At 41.9% G+C, this 17,222-nt stretch overlaps 1 protein-coding gene across 2 annotated transcripts; it reads left to right on the top strand.

Moving 5' to 3' along the window:
• Positions 1 to 450: 450 nt before the first annotated feature.
• On the top strand, positions 451 to 16,052 carry TRAM1 (translocation associated membrane protein 1). 2 transcript variants are annotated; one of them, XM_074146235.1, is made up of 11 exons: positions 451 to 734; positions 3,848 to 3,911; positions 4,475 to 4,596; positions 4,794 to 4,910; positions 5,775 to 5,833; positions 6,227 to 6,311; positions 9,049 to 9,119; positions 9,209 to 9,313; positions 9,898 to 10,041; positions 11,187 to 11,347; positions 14,142 to 16,052. In XM_074146235.1, exons 1-11 carry the CDS (start codon positions 612 to 614, stop codon positions 14,213 to 14,215), a joined length of 1,125 nt encoding a protein of 374 aa, XP_074002336.1. In that variant the 5' UTR covers positions 451 to 611; the 3' UTR covers positions 14,216 to 16,052. The 2 variants fall into 2 exon arrangements, with proteins under 2 accessions (XP_074002336.1, XP_074002335.1); XM_074146234.1 differs by having other exon boundaries at positions 612 to 734; positions 3,848 to 3,929; positions 4,490 to 4,596.
• Positions 16,053 to 17,222: the final 1,170 nt, after the last annotated feature.

Below are 17,222 nucleotides of genomic sequence, written 5' to 3' on the forward strand. Positions count from 1 at the left end.
GCACACCCCGCCTTCCATCCTCCTCCTCCGCGACCCACGGCCATTCTCTGCCCCCCCCTCCCCACACCCCTCCGCCGTCGGTGGGTCTGAACCCCCGGGGGGGGGCGGAGGGAGGGATGGATGGAGGGAGGGATGGATGGATGGATGGAGGGAGGGATGGAGGGAGGCAGGGAGGGAGGCAGGGAGGGATGGAGGGCGGGATGGATGGAGGGAGGGATGGATGGATGGATGGATGGATGGAGGGAGGGATGGAGGGAGGCAGGGAGGGATGGAGGGCGGGATGGATGGAGGGATGGATGGATGGAGGGAGGGATGGATGGAGGGAGGGAGGGATGGATGGAGGGAGGGAGGGAGGGAGGGAGGGATGGAGGGAGGGACGGACGGACAGACAGACAGCCCGCCGGCCGGCAGGGGCGCTGCTGTCGGCGGCGGGGGCTGCTCCCTGCGGCCGGGGCGGGGCGGGGTGAAAGCGGCGCGGCGGCTGCCATTGCTGGGCTGCGCGGCCGCCTCCTCCCCCTCCGCCTCTTCCTGGCCGCGGCGAGAGGAGCCGTGCTGGCAGCGGGGAGGCGGCGGCGGCGGCAGCAGCGGCTGCCCCCAGCTCCCTGCCCGCCATGGCGATCCGCAAGAAGAGCAACAAGAACCCGCCGGTGCTGAGCCACGAGTTCATCGTGCAGAACCATGCGGACATCGTGTCCTGCATGGCCATGATCTTCCTGCTGGGGCTCATGTTCGAGGTGAGGCGCCACCCGGGGCGGGGAGGGGGGGGGGGGGCGCAAGGGGAGTGGGGCATCGTCCTGCTTCTCCACCCACCCACCCACCCTCCGCCGCCGGGGGTTCTCGGTGCTCGGGGGTGGGCGGCGGGATGGCTGCGGCCTCCCCTCAGCCGCCGCACCTGCCCGCCGCCGCCCCCCGCCATACGGCCGGAGGAGCCGAGGCGGCCGCCATCCCCGCGGCACGGCCCCTCGGGGAACGCCCCTCTTGCCCGGAGAAGAGCTCCCGGTTCCCCTCCTGTGCCGCCTGTGAGGGGGAGGCCTTTCCTCCCCCGCCCCCCCACCCCCCCCCCCATAAACCAACACCTCCGCCGCCCTGAGGGGAGGCGTAGCGGGGCGGCGCGCTTCCTCCCGCCGTGGCGGCGGGGGGTAGTTCCTGCCGGCGGCGGGGTTACGTGGCAGTCGGAGCGCGGCGGCCGGGGGAGGAGTGTGCGGGGAGGGGACGGGGGGTGGACGGGGCGGGGGGTGGTGCGGAGAGGCCCAGCCGCCACACAGGCGATCCCCCGCGCTTTGTGTGCGCGGCCCCGCCGGCACTACGGCTCCCGGCAGGCCGCGGGAAGGCGGGGGGGGGGGGGAGCGGTGACGTGTACCAACGGCCGCCGCTGGCGGGGGGGGGGGTGTGTGGGGACGGACGGACGGACATGGAGGGTTCCCCCTTCCCGCCCACGCCGCGCCGCCCCTCAGGGGGCTTCCCGGGGTGGCGAGCGGTTTGCGGAGCCGTTAGCCCGCCGAGGGGGTCGGTGCGGGATGTGGGCTGGCGATGAGGTGTCCGTTTCCCCCCCCCCCCCCCCCCCGCCGGGTTTGGCGGCGGCCGGAGGGAGCTGTGGGGCCTGAGTGAGGGCCGGGCGGGCGGCTCTCCTTGGGCCTCATGTCGGATGCAGTAATTAATGCTCTTCCTAAATGGCAAGAGGATTTAGTAAACTCGGGTGGAGGGGGGCAACCAAACCTTGAGCTTGGCTGCTGGTCCAAAACGTGCCTCTTTTTGCCTCTTCTGGGTTGTTACCTTCGGGGAGAAAGGGAAGCGTGGTTTACCTGCGGGACTTCCAAAACCTTCTCCCTTGTCTCCCGTCGAAGTAAGACGCTCCCATCTCCGTTGGTTACGCGTTTTTGGCTTTTCAGCGTTTTAGCCCTTTCTGTTAGAGCCACGGGCCTTTTTGTTACACGGGGCGGTTTTCAGAATGATTTTATCCAGCTGTTGGTACCGCTCAGGGCTAGAGGCCGGGGGAGTTAGGGGGGAAAATAAATAAACGTATAGAAAGAAAAAGCAGGGCAAACCAAGAAAAGCTGTTACGTTTACAATCAAAAAACACCAAGATAATCCTTATCTGGCTATTTTCTGGGGATTGGGGTTGAAGAGATGGATTTAAAATATTACCTGGTATGTCTCCTTCTGCCTTACTGTATTTTGCAGTGTTAGTGGTAGGGTTGGAAGTTCTGGGGGGGGTTGGATGTTTGGAAGGGTTCAAGGCCAGGCTGGATGGGGCTTGGAGCAACCTGGTCTGGTGGGAGGTGTCTCTACCCATGGCAGGGGGGTTGGAACTGGATGATCTTTAAGGTCCCTTCCAATTCTGACCATTTTATGACTCTATGTGCTGAAGTTGTTGTTTCCGTTTTTTTTTTCAATCCGGGGTGTTTTGTACCCCAGTGTGGATGGGCCATATGCCCTGTTGGCACAAATATGGTATGGCTGAGAAGACTTTTGCCGGTTTTTTTTCTCAAACGCTTTGACACATAGGTCTTGGAAATCACCTGCTGTGGTCAACGTGCGTCTGGTGTTTGCGCTGCCTGACTTGGGGCACTGAATTAGGACTTTGGGAGTAGCCGGCAGAGCCTTCAAAGGGCAGTTGAAGAATGGACTTAACGTTTGGAATTGTCCTCTGAGGGCTCCCTTGATGAATAGGGAGTCCGGGCAGCTTCGCTAATTCAGGCAAACTAGTTGTATTCCCTGAATTTCCATGGAGTGAGCGGTCGAGTGTGTATTCAGGGATTCCTAGAAAATCTAGGGAATTTACAAAGTGCTAATTCTACTAAGTAAGTCAGTCTCATTTCTTGTGAATGATAATAAAAGCTGATGATAACCCAGTCATTATTTTCAGGTACCCAACATACCCACCCCTGGTTCTTAAAGAAATCTGGGGGTTTGTTGAGGGTTTTTTTGTCAGTCTTATAAATGCAACAAGGATGGTAGGTTTTCACAGCGGTGGGAAACGGATCAGACCGTAACTATTGTAAAGCATGGTTTGGGTTTTTTTTTCCTCTCTCATAAGACACCGTGATTCGTGTTGGGATTCAAGAAAGCTGTGTTGAAGTTGAAAATTAATTGGTGCATATTGATAGATAAGAACTTGTGCTGCTGCTTATTTATTAGGGGGTTTATAATATCACCACCCACCCCAAAAAAAAACCCACTTTCTTTTTCCCCTTCTCTCTTTTATTCATTCTGCGTTTTCTTACTGTCCATCATAAAGGAGTGGTACCACTACTGCTAAATTTCATTTCTTTTGTTTTGCACTTTTTGCCAGAGGATCCCCGGGGTCGAAAGAATGCTAATCGTATTGAGTTGGTATGCAAGCTGGCCTGAAACCGTTCTCCGTTCTTTATGCCTTTTCTCCTTTCCTCTCCACGTTTTCCAGATCACCCACAGATTTATGAAAACAATACTGACCTTCAGATTTTGTCAAGAAGCAGTTTTAAATGAAGTTTATCCTCAAGTCACGGCTCCGTGTGTCGGGGTCTAGGGATTACATGATTTTGTATATGCTGTTAACATAATAATACAGTACGGACTGGGGAGAGAATTGCAGCGTGTGTTTTCGTTTTAATGTTGTAGAAAAGACTATTTGTGAGTAGCGTTTTTAAGGGTATTTCATTCAGGAGATCGGGTGTTCTGTACGCAGACCTATAGAGATCACGCAACGTGTTTTGCCTTTGGAAAGTCAGGTGGAATGGTGTGGTAATGTGAATTGATCAGGTTCATGGGAGGGAACCAACGTGCTGGGGAAGGGTGCTGAAACTACGGGCTAATGTTTTCAGTTTTATAGCACTTAAGGTGTTGTTGGTTTTTTTTTGTCTTTCAGATTACAGCAAAAGCAGCTGTCATTTTTGTTACGCTTCAGTACAACGTTACCATTCCTGCCACAGGTATGTATCTTGCCGGAGGTTCATTATGTTGTATTCAGACATCAGCCTGCCAGGCTTTATAGACTGAGGGTAAAGTGAATGTGTCAGTTTGAATAGATACTAAGCAATTTTCAAGGAACCCACTTTATTTTTAGTTAAACTCCCTTTTAATTAGGTTAGGGACAATGTTTCTGTTCTGCTGGGTTTATAATTAGTGTTAAACCGCCACCTGACTGGTAGGTAAGTTCACATCAATTCTTACTCTGGTTTTCTAACTGATAATCTTTACTAGTCAAAGCAAGGTGATAGTTTAACATCACTTTATTGTCCCCTATCAGTGCATTTGGGTAAGCTTCATAAGTGCACTTAAGTTTTCATACTTTGTAGTACATCTTTCCAGAATCAATTTTAGTTTGTGGTTTGATGGAAAAGATAACTGTGAAGAATCTAGTGATCCAACTCATGATGGCAGTTTTAATTTGACTACAAACTACCTGTGTTTGAAAGGTTTTCCTTTGAAAAAACAAACTTATTAGTGATTAAACTGTATTGGTGCCTAACAGTTAATTTCGTTTGTCTTTTAGAAGAACAATCTGCAGAAACAATCTCCCTCTATCACTATGGCATCAAAGACTTGGCTACGATTTTCTTCTACATGCTTGTAGCAATAATCATACATGCTATAATTCAGGAGTATGTACTGGATGTAAGTACAAAATACTAATCCCTTTCATCAAGATAATTGTCAGGTTTTAATTAGACTTTTAAACTATTAACTTTAAACTTTTGCGTTAAAGCTTTTAACTGTTAAAACATGCGTTGAAACTTTTAGATGTTCTAACGCAGTTAACAGGTAAATGGGAAGTACTACAGCATATAAATAACAATGGGCTTTCTTTTCAGAAAATTAACAGGAAAATGCACTTTTCAAAAACAAAGCATAGCAAGTTCAATGAGTCCGGCCAACTCAGCGCGTTCTACCTTTTCTCCTGTGTTTGGGGAATAAGCATTCTGGTCTCTGTAAGTATGCTCTCTTCTGTTTGTATTATGAGATTTCAAAAGCTTCGCTTATGAGGATGAGAAATAAGGAGTTTTTTGGCTTTTTTTTTTCTGGTTTTAACTGGTTTTAATGTTAAGCAGGGACAAGTTTAGGGATTTGGTGTAGGCTGTAGTCATGACTGAGTATAGAGTCCAATAGCGTTAATTTGATTTACTGTCAACAGAATAAGGTGAAACTTTTTAACTCTGTTAGGGTACCTCATTCTCTGTAGTTTTTCCTGTGTTGATTTATTAGGGTAAAATAAATGTTACAAAAACATCATACATAGCATTTTGGCAGCCTGGGGAATGGGGATGTGGGGAGATTGCTGTAGGCTCAGGTGAGTGTGTGCTTTCAGATGACATGCTCTTTGCCAGTGGTTGTGCATGAACTAAGTTTCAAAGAAAGGAAAGAGTTTTGTGATTATTTTTTTTTTTTTCTTCTTTAACATAATGACTCCTGAAAAAACTTCCCTTCTCTTCATTAAGCTCAAAACTTGTCAGCAGTTTACAAGGGAAGACTTATTGCTGTAGTGATGCTGAAATAACCTCCATTTCATAGGGACACTCTTATCTTGAATGAATGCTTGGTTTGTTTGGTTGCTTTCTATTTTTCTAAGCCAATACAGCTGTTGTTTGGTTGGTTTGGGTTTGTTGTGGTCTGTTTGTTTTTTTTTTTTGTAAAAGGATATATATTATCTGCAGCTTTTACTTGTGTAGATATGTGCATGTTTGTATGTACACATGTGTGTATACATACATGTATGCATGTTCATTCTTGTATTTCTGACTAGGAAGCAACATCTTTGAGGGTTTATTGGTTTTTGTTTGTTTGTTTTGTTTTAGGAGAACTATATATCAGATCCAACCTCTCTGTGGAGGGACTATCCGCACACTCTTATTCCGTAAGGCCTCTTCCTTAGAGGGTTGTTGGGGAGAGGAGGGAGTGTTTTAAACTTAAGGTGTGTCACACACAATCTGTGTAGAATAAGTAGTGTGTAAAGCTATATTAGTCATTGATGTATTTTTGCTCTTATTTAGGGAGGAACTTGATTCTCTGGCAATTATAACATACAGAGTTCTCTTTCTGTAGGCTGTTATTTAGAGAATTACATTCTTGCAATTTATTTTAATGATTTTGTTTTTAAAAAATTTTAGTTTTGAATTGGCTGGCAGGTGGGATCTGTATTTTTCTTTCTTTAGAGACTTTGATTAAATGTGTTCACTAGAAAACTTCTGAAATGTTTTAAGTTCCCTAATAAAAAGTAATATTCTTCAATTCTTGCTGTATTGTACAGGTTTCAGATGAAGTTTTTCTACATCTTACAGTTGGCGTACTGGTTTCATGCTTTTCCAGAATTGTACTTCCAGAAAACTAAAAAAGTAAGTTCAAAATGTAAATTGAAAGAACTCCAAACAAAGCAACTGGAACAGTGGAAAAGTTAATGTCTTTTGGAATTCCAGAGTAATGTGCTACCCTAGATTTCCTACCCTGTTCTTATTTGTGTTACCCACTTTTCCTGATGGAATTTTGGGTGCTCAGATGTCCATGTGAGAAGGTAGGGTTTTTTTCTTTTCAGCTAAATCCTGTATTTCTAATTGCAGCAGATTTGCTATATATCTGTTTTGTAAATAAAAATTACTAGTGTTTCTCATCTCCTGAAGGAGTTTTCCCTTGAGCAAATGAATGTGAGACTTTCTTTTCAAACTCTTTTGTTTCTTGTAATTAGTAGCCTGAATAGTCTCACTGAAATCTAGAATTGCTTCATGAATTGTGATACAAGTGTTAGAATATAAGCAGTAAATAATTTCAGAAATCCAAGGAATGTTAAAATCTGGGATTTTACTTAAATGCTACTATCCTTAGCAGATGTTCTGGTTAGTTGTGTATTGAGATTTTTTTCAGTGCTCAATTTTTAACAGCATCCTTTTTCCCCTAAGTGTTTTCTCTGTTGGGGTTCTCAAAATACTGAGTTTACTGCAGATTTTTTTTCTAGCAGGTTTTTTGCCTCCCTGGACTGTTTAGGTAGTCTCTCTGCATGGTTTTTGCTCAGGTTCATTTTGTATATGCAGTTTCCTTTTTAAGCTTTTCTGTTTTAAACTCTTCAAAGTGACTTCACCAAGGGCAAGTCATGCTTGACTAATTGAGTGGCCTTCTGCGGTGGAGTGACCACATCAGTGGATGAGGGAAGAGCTACCTCAGCTTCTGTTAGGGCTTTTCATATGGTCCCACGCAGCATTCCTACCTCTAAATAGGAGAGAGAGGGATTTGCTGGATGGACTGTTAGATGGATAAGGAACTGGCTGGATGGCTGCTTCCAAAGAGTTGCAGTCAGTGCCTCAGTGTGCAAGTGGAAACCAGTAATGAGTGGTGTTCTTCAAGGGTTTGTACTGGGACCAGTACTATTTAATAGCTTCATCAATGACAGAGTGGGGTTGAGTGCACTCGGCAAGTTTGCAGGTGACAGCAAGCTGAGCAGTGCAGTTGATTTACTTGAGGGAAGGGATGCCATCCAGAGGGGATCTTGGCAGCCTTGATGACCTGCGTGAACCTCACAGAGTTGTATAAGGTCCTGCACGTGGGTCATGGGAATCCCCAACATCAATACAGGCTGGGGGAGGAAGGGATTAAGAGCAGCTTTGAGGAGAAGGACTTGGAGGTACTGGTGAATGAAAAGCTGGACATGAGCTGGCAGTGTGCACTCATAGCCCAGAAAGCCAACTGTATCCTGGGCTGCATCAAAAGAAGCATGACCAGCAGATCAAGGGAGGTGATTCTGCCCTGGTGAGACTCCATCTGGAGCACTGTGTCCAGCTCTGGAATCCTCAGCACAGGAAGGACATGGACCTGTTGGAATGGATCCAGAGGAGGCCATAAAGATGCTTAGAGGGCTGGAAGCCCTCTCCTATGAAGACAGGCTGAGAGAGTTGGGGGTGTTCAGCCTGGAGAAGAGAAGGTTTGGGGGAGACCTTATTATGGCTTCTCAATATCTGAAGGGGGCTTGTAGGAAAGATGGAGAAAGACCTTTTTATCAGGGCCTGTAGTGACAGGACAAGAAGCAATGATTTTAATCTGAAAGAGAGGAGATTGAGATTAGATCTTATGAAAAAATTCGTTCCTGTGAGGGTGGTGAGACCCTGGAACAGGTTGCCCAGAGAAGCTGTGGCTGCCCCATCCCTGGAGGGGTTCAAGGCCAGGCTGGATGGGGCTTGGAGCAACCTGGTCTGGTGGGAGGTGTCCCTGCCCAGGGCAGGGGGTTGGAACTGGATAATCTTGAAGGTCTCTTCCAACTCTGACCATTCTGTGACAAAGCTGAAGCCCCCCTTGCTTGAAGTTTAGGGAATCTCTCCAAAACGTAGGAGTTTTTCTCAAGCACAACTGAACATACCCTGCTTGCCACTTCAAGACAGATTTTTATTGTGATGTAGTGATTTTTTTTATTCACAGATGGCACCTTCTGCTTTCCATGTGCTGTGCGTCTATACTTCATTTCATGTCTCTTCCTCTTTATTATTTCATCTTTATGAAGTGTGAAATTGAATGGGTCTGGCTAGAACCTATCCTGAAGTGTGACCATGTGGTTTAGCGTGACTGGTTAATGACATTATTTTCTGTATTTGCCAGCAACAATGTGCCAGAATCTTGGATGATCTTGAATTTTTAAAATAGATGTCAGCACTTGGAAACCTTCTCATTTTGGTTCAGAGATTGTTATTTTATTTCTGGAGCAATCTGATGGGCCACAAACATGCAGAACTGTAGGAAGTTATCTGATTATGCAGTAATAAATACCAAATAAGTATTGTAATAGCTAGTACATATCCGTAGTAGTCATATCAGATGAAAACGGGCCCTTTTAAAAAGCGTCTTTTTGATGTTTTATGTGTTTGCTTACAATAGTGGACATCTGAGATATTGCTTACTTACTCATTCAGTAAGTTATGTGTGGGATTAGACGATCTAGGCTGAGTAATTCAGTGGCAGAACAGGCCACGTTAAGGTAGCTGATAAACCACGAAGAATTTCCAAGACTGGGGATTACTTTGTAATAATATATAACATCGTACAATAACATATAACACTGTGTATAACGCATAATGACTTTTTTCTTCCCAATAGGAAGATATCTTTCGCCAGATTGTCTACATTGGACTTTATCTCTTCCATATTGCTGGAGCCTATCTCCTGAAGTAAGTCAATTGTAAGCTTTTGCTGGCTTCGTTCTCTGTTTTAAACATCTGACAAAATACCTGAATGTTTGTTTTATTTGTTTTGATAGTCTGACCCATCTTGGACTTGTTCTTCTGGTATTGCATTACTTCGTTGAATTTCTTTTCCATATATCCCGTCTTTTCTACTTCAGTGATGAAAGATACCAGAAAGGGTAAGTGGTCTTCATCTGTTAAATTCACGTAATTTCTGTCTCAAAGCCTTGTGCGTTTAACTAACCAGAAACCAAAATTGCAAGGAAGTTCAAACAGTGTTTCCTTAGAGGCCACAGTTTTGCAGATTAGTTCTACTGTTTGTATCTCTAAAACAACTGGGTTTTTTACCTTATTGACCTATTTAAGTAAATGTTAGTAGCGGTATAAAATGAAATAAAATCCTACACTATGTATTAATATTTTTTTAAGACAAGTTTTATAGAAGAAAGGAACAATACGTTGCTAGTACAGACAGTTTTGTAGGTACTAATAATATGTTTATGTTCTGATACTAATGGAAAGCACTTAGTGTTGAGTTGAAATCGGTTTGTAACAAAAAAAGATTGTGAGGCAGGACTTTGCTTGCTTTTTCTCTTCTATGAACATTAGAAATACAAGACTAGTTCAGGATAGGTGCAAAATAATGAATTTAAATTCTTAAGTTTCAAACGCGTTCACGTGGTAAAGGGTAAACATTTGCATTGTCAGTACTTGTATCATGAACGGAAAATTTATTTTGTGCTTGTGGTGTTTTTCTTTGTAGATTTTCACTGTGGGCAGTTCTTTTTGTTCTGGGAAGGCTTCTCACCTTGATTCTCTCGGTCCTCACTTTTGGCTTTGGATTGGCAAGAGCAGAAGATCAGCAGCTGAATTTCAGTACTGGGAACTTTAATATCCTGGCTGTCAGGTATAGTAAACCTGGAACAGTTGTTAAGCGTGAGCTATAAACCTGTGTTAAATACACAATGTAAACAGTAATGGTATTAATGCTAATAATTCTGAACAGTTGGGTGTTTTCATGCAACCAATGGGATCAATCGGAATATCTCCTGTAAACAAAATTGCAAGGCACAGTGAAATGAATTGAAGAATTTACAGTCTACAGCTGAGAAATCTGTAACTGGTTAGTGGTTTTTTTTTTTGGTCAGAAAAAAAAACAGTGAAAAGGAATATCCAATTACAGAGATTACTTTCAAATGTTTTAGAGTTAGTGAATTGAATTCTAGATATAATTGCAGTGAGTTTATAGAGGTCAGGGCATTATGCCCAGAGCTTCCTACCTCTTCCTCTGCCTTCATTATTAGTCTCCTATTGCTGCTGTGTGCTGCAGAATATTCAGCGAACCACCTGGCCTTTTTTATGAATTAAATCCAGAAAAGAAAGTTATTAAAACATTGACAATGTCAACATTACCCTGCAGAATTGATACGCATAACTGCAAGACTCACTTAAACTATTTTCAGCTGTTACTACCTGGTACCTTGAGGGTAATACTGAGAAAGGAGAAAGCCGGAAAGAAATCTGATGTTGCCCAGTTTTGATGGAGAAGCAAAGATTTCAGAGAGTTGGGGTTGTTCAGCCTGGAGAAGAGAAGGCTCCGGGGAGACCTTAGAGCCCTTTCCAGTCCCTGAAGGGGCTCCAGGAGAGATGGGGAGGGACTCTTGATCAGGGAGGGGAGCCACAGGACGAGGGGGAAGGGTTTTAAACTGAAAGAGGGGAGATTGAGATGAGATCTCAGGAAGGAATTCTTTGCTGTGAGGGTGGTGAGACACTGGAACAGGTTGCCCAGAGAAGCTGTGGCTGCCCCATCCCTGGAGGTGTTCAAGTCCAGGCTGGATGGGGCTTTGAGCAACCTGGTCTGGTGGGAGGTGTCCCTGCCCATGGCAGGGGGGTTGGAACTGGGTGATCTTTAAGGTCCCTTCCAACCCAAACCATTCTATGATTCTATATGTAGTTTTGTTCAGCTGTGCTAAGCCCAGTGCATCTACATGAGCTAACTGATAAATTAGAGTTAAACTTACTGATAAACCTTTACTTGTGTTTTGTTTCTAGAATCAGCGTGCTGGCCTCCATCTGCATGACTCAAGCATTTATGATGTGGAAGTTCATTAATTTCCAGCTTCGGAGGTGGAGAGAGCATTCTTCTTCTCAGCCTCAGTCAGTGAAAAAGAAGTTCGTAACAGCTAAAGGAAAGACCTCCAGAAAAGAAAGAGGTTTGTATTTTTGGTTCTCTTGTTACCTTTGTTTCTCAACTTTAGGTAACAGAGGGCCTTTTTTAAATGTAATTGCTAAAGAAACATTTCATGTTTCACTTGCAAGTGAGATGACTCAGTTATAGAAAAAGTATTGGTGAATGCTGTTGTGTTGTGGGTTTCTGTTGTTTGGGTTTTTTTTTAATTTAAAAAATTCACTACATATTAGTTGTTTGGTTTTTCTCTTCCGGTTGACTGAATGAATTACCATTTCTTTAGTTCATGAAACAGGAGATTTTTATTATGTCTGATTTTTATTACTTGGGTAGATTGCGTCATGTTTCCGTTTTGTTCCCTTGAAAAGGGAAGAGGCAAGTTTTTAGATCTGTTCTTCTAATCAATGACTCCTAAATTTTTCTTGCAATTAATTTCAAGCTTGTTTTTCATTACCGCTAACCTCTGAGGTTGCAGGGCAAGGAGGTCATTTGATAATCCAGTAAATAAGCTTATATTGGACTGATTTTACTAAAAATGTTCCACTTTTTTGATATGCTGAATGTAGCATGTTTGAAGACCTTTTGCGCCAAGAACTGAGGTTTATGGTCAGATCAATTCAGAGATTTATTTTTTTTCAAAGTTCATTTTTAGTAAAATGATGTGTTTTGGGAGTATTTCTGTACTCCCTTTTGATGATTTGTAATTATCACAACTTTGCTTTTAGGTGTTGTTGGGGGTTTTTGTTTTCATCAGAAAATCCAGTTGGATTTTTCTTCTGTTTTTTTAATTGCGTGAAGGTAGTTTCATACGTAGGTGTCCTGCTTAATCAGAGCATCACGTTCATTGTGTCTTACTATGGGTTTTGTGGAATCAATGACAGGTATTTTTAGAGCATAAATTTAACTGGCATTTTAATTAGTCAAAAATGTGTCTTTTTAAAATCTCTTAAACTATTTCATTGGTGTAATTCGGTGTAATTCGGTGCATTTGCTAGTTTTCACCCAGCTTCAGTGGAGACTTTCAAGTGGTAAAGGAATAGTGAAAAAGGCAGTTAATTGGAATTGTGGTTATATTCACAAAATAATTGAGCTACGCCTGTCTCAAAGACTGGGGAATTTTACAGCTTACTTTAAATGGGAAGAAAAGAACTTTAAAATGGGAAAGGCTAGTGTTATTCCAGATTCTTCAGAACACTTACACTGCCTTGCTGCATCTTGTGTATTTGAACTTTTTAAAATGTTTTGGGGTTTTTTTCCTTTTTTTTTTTTTGTGGTGGGGTGGATTTTGGGGAGCCAGGGTACAATAAAACATGTTACCTTTAGACTATGCCAAAAGCAAGAAATGACACCAGTAAAATCCTACTGGTGACGTAGGTGGGGTACCCAGGCACATGCTGATTCTTGTTCTTTGTATTACTCACACTTGTTTTGACTTAACCATTTTAAAAAAAATCGGATTTCAATTAGTTAGCTCAGAATCATAGAATGGTTGGAAGGGACCTTAAAGATCATCGAGTTCCAACCCCCTGCCATGGGCAGGGACACTTCCCACTAGATGAGGTTGCTCAAAGCCCCATCCAGCCTGGTCTTGGAACACTTCAGGGCTTGAATCTAGCTCACTGTTCATAAGTTTCTTGATTTAAGAATATCACAAACTTTTTGAAAAGTATCCAAAGACTACTTTTTATAGGCTTAAAATGGTGGTGGTATTTACAGCCAAATCTGTTTGATGGACTTTGCCTCTTCCTGTGTGACTAACTGGGCCTCTGTCTGGTCTCGTCCTCAGATGTTTCCAATTTTATTATTTTCTTCTAGTTGCCTCTTTGCATAAATGGGAGCATTTTGGGGGTAGTGAGGGAGAGAAGGGAGATCAGCAGTTGTTTTAGTGGATTGGCCATGCTCTGTAGTTATCTGCAACACATCTGTAGATGGAAAACATTAATTTAACCATTTTTTGGTACAAAAAAAGCCCTCAACACTTGCTTGAAGTCAGAATGATACTGTAAGTCAGAGCAGAGGTGTTAAGCAGTAAGCATTACACTCTGCTCTTCAGACTGTTTTATAAATATAAATATTATATAAATATATACTGTTGGGTAACATCCCTCCTCCTTTGATTGCGGTGACGCTGAATAAAGGGGATACTTTTAATTCACAGTGGTATCACGTTGCTCTATTTCTATAAGTTGTGTGCATTATAATTCCATAGATTGTGGATCATTGTCCTACAGTGCAGAAACTGGTAAAACTTGTGTTCTACTTCTGTCCATCTTTGTAAAGACCTGCATCAGAATATAAATTAATTCTATATGCTGAAGTACATGCTTAAGAATTGTGTGTATATAAAGATTTCCTATATATATGAAAAGCTTGTAAAGGTAAGTGAAGGTGTAATTTTAGCAAGATTTAAATTACTAAATAAGTGGGATAAACAGCGAAAACCAATACCAGGGAATTATTTATATATTGTGTGTCTCCAAAATTTCACAGGATAGTCTCATCGACAGGTTGAGTATTTTTCTTTTTAAGATAATATCTTCTAAAACATTATAGCTGGTCTTGATTTTTCGGTGTAGATGTATATAACACACACATCTCAGTCTCTGGCCCGTGTCAGGAAACCAGATTTTTATCACAGTAAACTTTAAATTTTGCATTTTGTAAAAACTTCACTCTACTGTTGCATTATGAGTGATAATGATGAGGTTTAACGTAGAAGATTCAGTCTTTTAATTTCTTTTCTGATGTATAGGACCTATGAAAATGTCATAAAGTATATAGTCTCGTTGTATTTAGAAATGTATTCTTCTTTTTTCTAGAAAATGGAATAAATGGAACAGTGACCTCAAATGGAGCAGACTCGCCTCGTAGCAGGAAGGATAAATCCTCGTAAAACTGGGTTTTGTTAAGTTAATTGACTAATGTCCCCAAAGAATCTGCTTTTTACATGGATGGCCCTTCAGCACTAGAGATGTTACGGATTAAAGAAAATGCAATTCATGTTTTTTGATTATTGCTGTTGTTTTGAGAAACTTTTTTTAAAAGCCATTTTGACTAAGGAAAAAGGTTTATCTGTCTTCAAATATTTGGGTGGGGGGAGGGATACAACACTTTTTAAATAACATTGACACTTTTTTAAACATTTATTGTGATGAAATAACTTCACTTAATGAGGATCACTGTTGCAACGTATTATTTCCTTCCAGTTTTTGTAACCTTGGTGATACATGCTGTTCTGCCAACTTCATTTTTTCCAAGTTCTTCAAGTAATACTGCAAAATTGAAGTAAAAAAAAAAAAAAACCCTTAGTGTGCGTTTTCAGATACTCTGGCTTTTCAGTTAATTACCTTGATTCAAACTTACAGTTCCAATTGAGATTCCCAGACCACACCAGTAAACGTCTTTATTTTTGTAGTTATTAGCTACGCAATGTCCGCTCTAAGAATTGCCCCATATCATTAAAACGAAGCTGAACTAATTGGAAATGTTGCAGAGTCTTATTGTTTGTTGGTTAGAAATCTCTTAGGAGGAACAAAAACCCCTTTTTTGAGATATAGCCTTTAGCACTTGAAAATTTAGAAGGGAGCGTGTGTGGTGATAGAAAGCGTTGATTTGAGTAGCGCTGTTAACTCCCGTCCGTGCTTTTTAAAGTGTATGTTATCTTGGAGAGTTAGTGTGTGTTGGACCTTCTTTGGAAACTCGTCTGATTTTTTTTTTTTAAATTTTTTTTTTTTTTAGAGGGTGGAGGCTCTTATAATGTTGGTGTCGTGATTGTTATAGGAGGCATTTTAATGCTCCGCGAAGAGGGAATTTGTTAGATAAATGGATCAAGTTGAGAAACATTCCTTTATTCTGACTGCTTTGCTTTGTTTCACCTCTGTTAGGAAATAGTTTGATTTCTCCTATATATATTTTTATGAAAAAAATTTTAAAAGCTACAACTTCTTAAAAATGATTTATGGTGCCCTTTGCTACAACTGGAAAAATCTTAATTTAAGATTTTTTCCACTGTCTTTCATAATTGTATTCAATGTGAAGCTTTGTCCAGTTAATTTTCCAGTTTAATACGCAGTTAATGTTTCCTCTGTACCCTTTTGTAACGGGTATAATTCAACCCATTTCACTTGAGAGAATGAGTTAGACATTTAATTCCGTCTTAAGAAGAAGTTGCTAAATTAGTCTTTCAAGTTAAGCCAAGTATTGGACTGCTTATTGATTGAGAGGAGTAATTATGAGCAATCAAGCTGATAAATAAACTAGTTTTAATTAAAAAACTGTTATTATAGTTGATTTTTATACCCAACAAAATAATAAATCTGCATTCTGTATCTTATATACAGTTCGGTTGCTTGCTCTACAGAATAAACGTTTCTAGTACAAAATCTCGACTACAAGTAACTATCCATTCTTCAATCGTTCAGCGCTATTTAGAGTTATTACAGTTTAATTTATTCTATATTTCAGCTAATTTGAGTCCCAGTTCCCGAGTACTTGCTTCACAGCTCCTGAAGTGGACTTGACAGACCTGGATGTGCTTAGCTCCAGGGCAGCACCCCCTGTGATACGCCCAGTCCGCTCCGGTGGAGGTAGCTATAACCGTATCTCGATTTGAAGAAATAAAACTCTTTTTAAGTGGTGAAAATGGGAATCTATCCCATCTGGACTGTGAAACAGGAAAATTGGAACTCGGAAATTTAGAGGGAATTGCCTACATTAAATACTTCTTGTGCAAAAATCACGTTTCACGTCTGTTGTTTCTAAGAAGAGCTTTGTAGTTTCCTTGTGCCTTGCTCTCGAGTTGTACCTTAAGCCAAAAAGGGGCAAATTTTTAAAGTTTCTAATCTGGTACTTTGGCTCTTAGATCACTTTGCTTGTCGTACCTGCTTGTCCTGAGGCTAGCAAAATCCTAAAGGGTGGAGGAACAAATTGTGAAGGGAGCCTTTAAGGTACTTCTTGGGATCTTTTAAGACTTATTGGAGTCTGAGGGTTGTAATAGTTGTTTCCTGGAGGCAAAGTGTTTCTTGTAAACCTCATTCTTTGGCGCAGTGGTCGGGAAGTGGACCTGAAGTTTACATTTCCAAAACCTTCAAAAGAGTACAATGTTTTTGCCTGTTCATTCTGATGTTGCTTTTTTTTTTCTTGTCTTCTTTTGGCCTTAATGGGTGTTCTTGGCCTTTGGACTTTGAAAAAAGCACTTTTGTTTCCACGATGGCTTAATCTTCATCCTTGCCTTATAGGAGTTGTTGCTTTCTGCCAAGTGATAGAGACTCATTTCAGTTGTTCTAGAATTTATATTCAGTATTGAAAGCCAGTTTTTTTGTCTCTTGTGTCATAACTAAAAATACATATTTATTCACTTTTGATGAGGCAAAAGCAATAACTTTTAATTTTCTACCTTGGGGTGGAAACCCCCATGAATTTAGAAGATTTTTGAGACTTCTCTTTCCAGTTGGATATTACTTGGTTTCGCGTAAGATTTACTGTTTGCCTGGATATCTTCTTTTGAATTGCTTAAAACTGATTTTCAAATTTTACTGCATTTTGGCTCTTGATAAGCTGGGATTCAGTAAACTGGAAGAAGATTATAGTTGTCTAATCATGTTTTCTTAATTATGGAATCAGGAAAATTAGAAATGGAAATGACTGAAGAGCTCATTATTATATTCCTATGCCTAATAAAATCATTATTGCTTGGACTGTAGTAATTTATCCTGCTTAGTTACCAGGTGCCTCGAAGAAGCGGCTTTGTCTGTGTAGGTGGGTTTGAGTTGAGTATTTCTTACAGACCGTGGGTAGGGTTTGTTGGGTTTAGGTTTTTTCTTAAACCCCCCTCTTTTCTGCCCCATCTTGTCAGAACTTCTCAAGACTTACAAGAGGTGATTTCAAGCCTTACCCCCCTG

Source organism: Numenius arquata, chromosome 4, assembly GCF_964106895.1.
Source record: "Numenius arquata chromosome 4, bNumArq3.hap1.1, whole genome shotgun sequence".
Lineage (NCBI taxonomy): Eukaryota > Metazoa > Chordata > Aves > Charadriiformes > Scolopacidae > Numenius > Numenius arquata.

Bases quoted from the DNA above. Each gene is read 5' to 3' on its own strand.
- TRAM1 (XM_074146234.1), top strand. From the start codon at position 612: ATGGCGATCCGCAAGAAGAGCAACAAGAACCCGCCGGTGCTGAGCCAC. The intron at 3,930-4,489 runs GTTCATTATGTT...AACAATCTGCAG, and splicing joins AGGTATGTATCTTGCCGGAG to AAACAATCTCCCTCTATCAC. The intron at 11,348-14,141 runs GTTTGTATTTTT...TCTTTTTTCTAG, and splicing joins GACCTCCAGAAAAGAAAGAG to AAAATGGAATAAATGGAACA.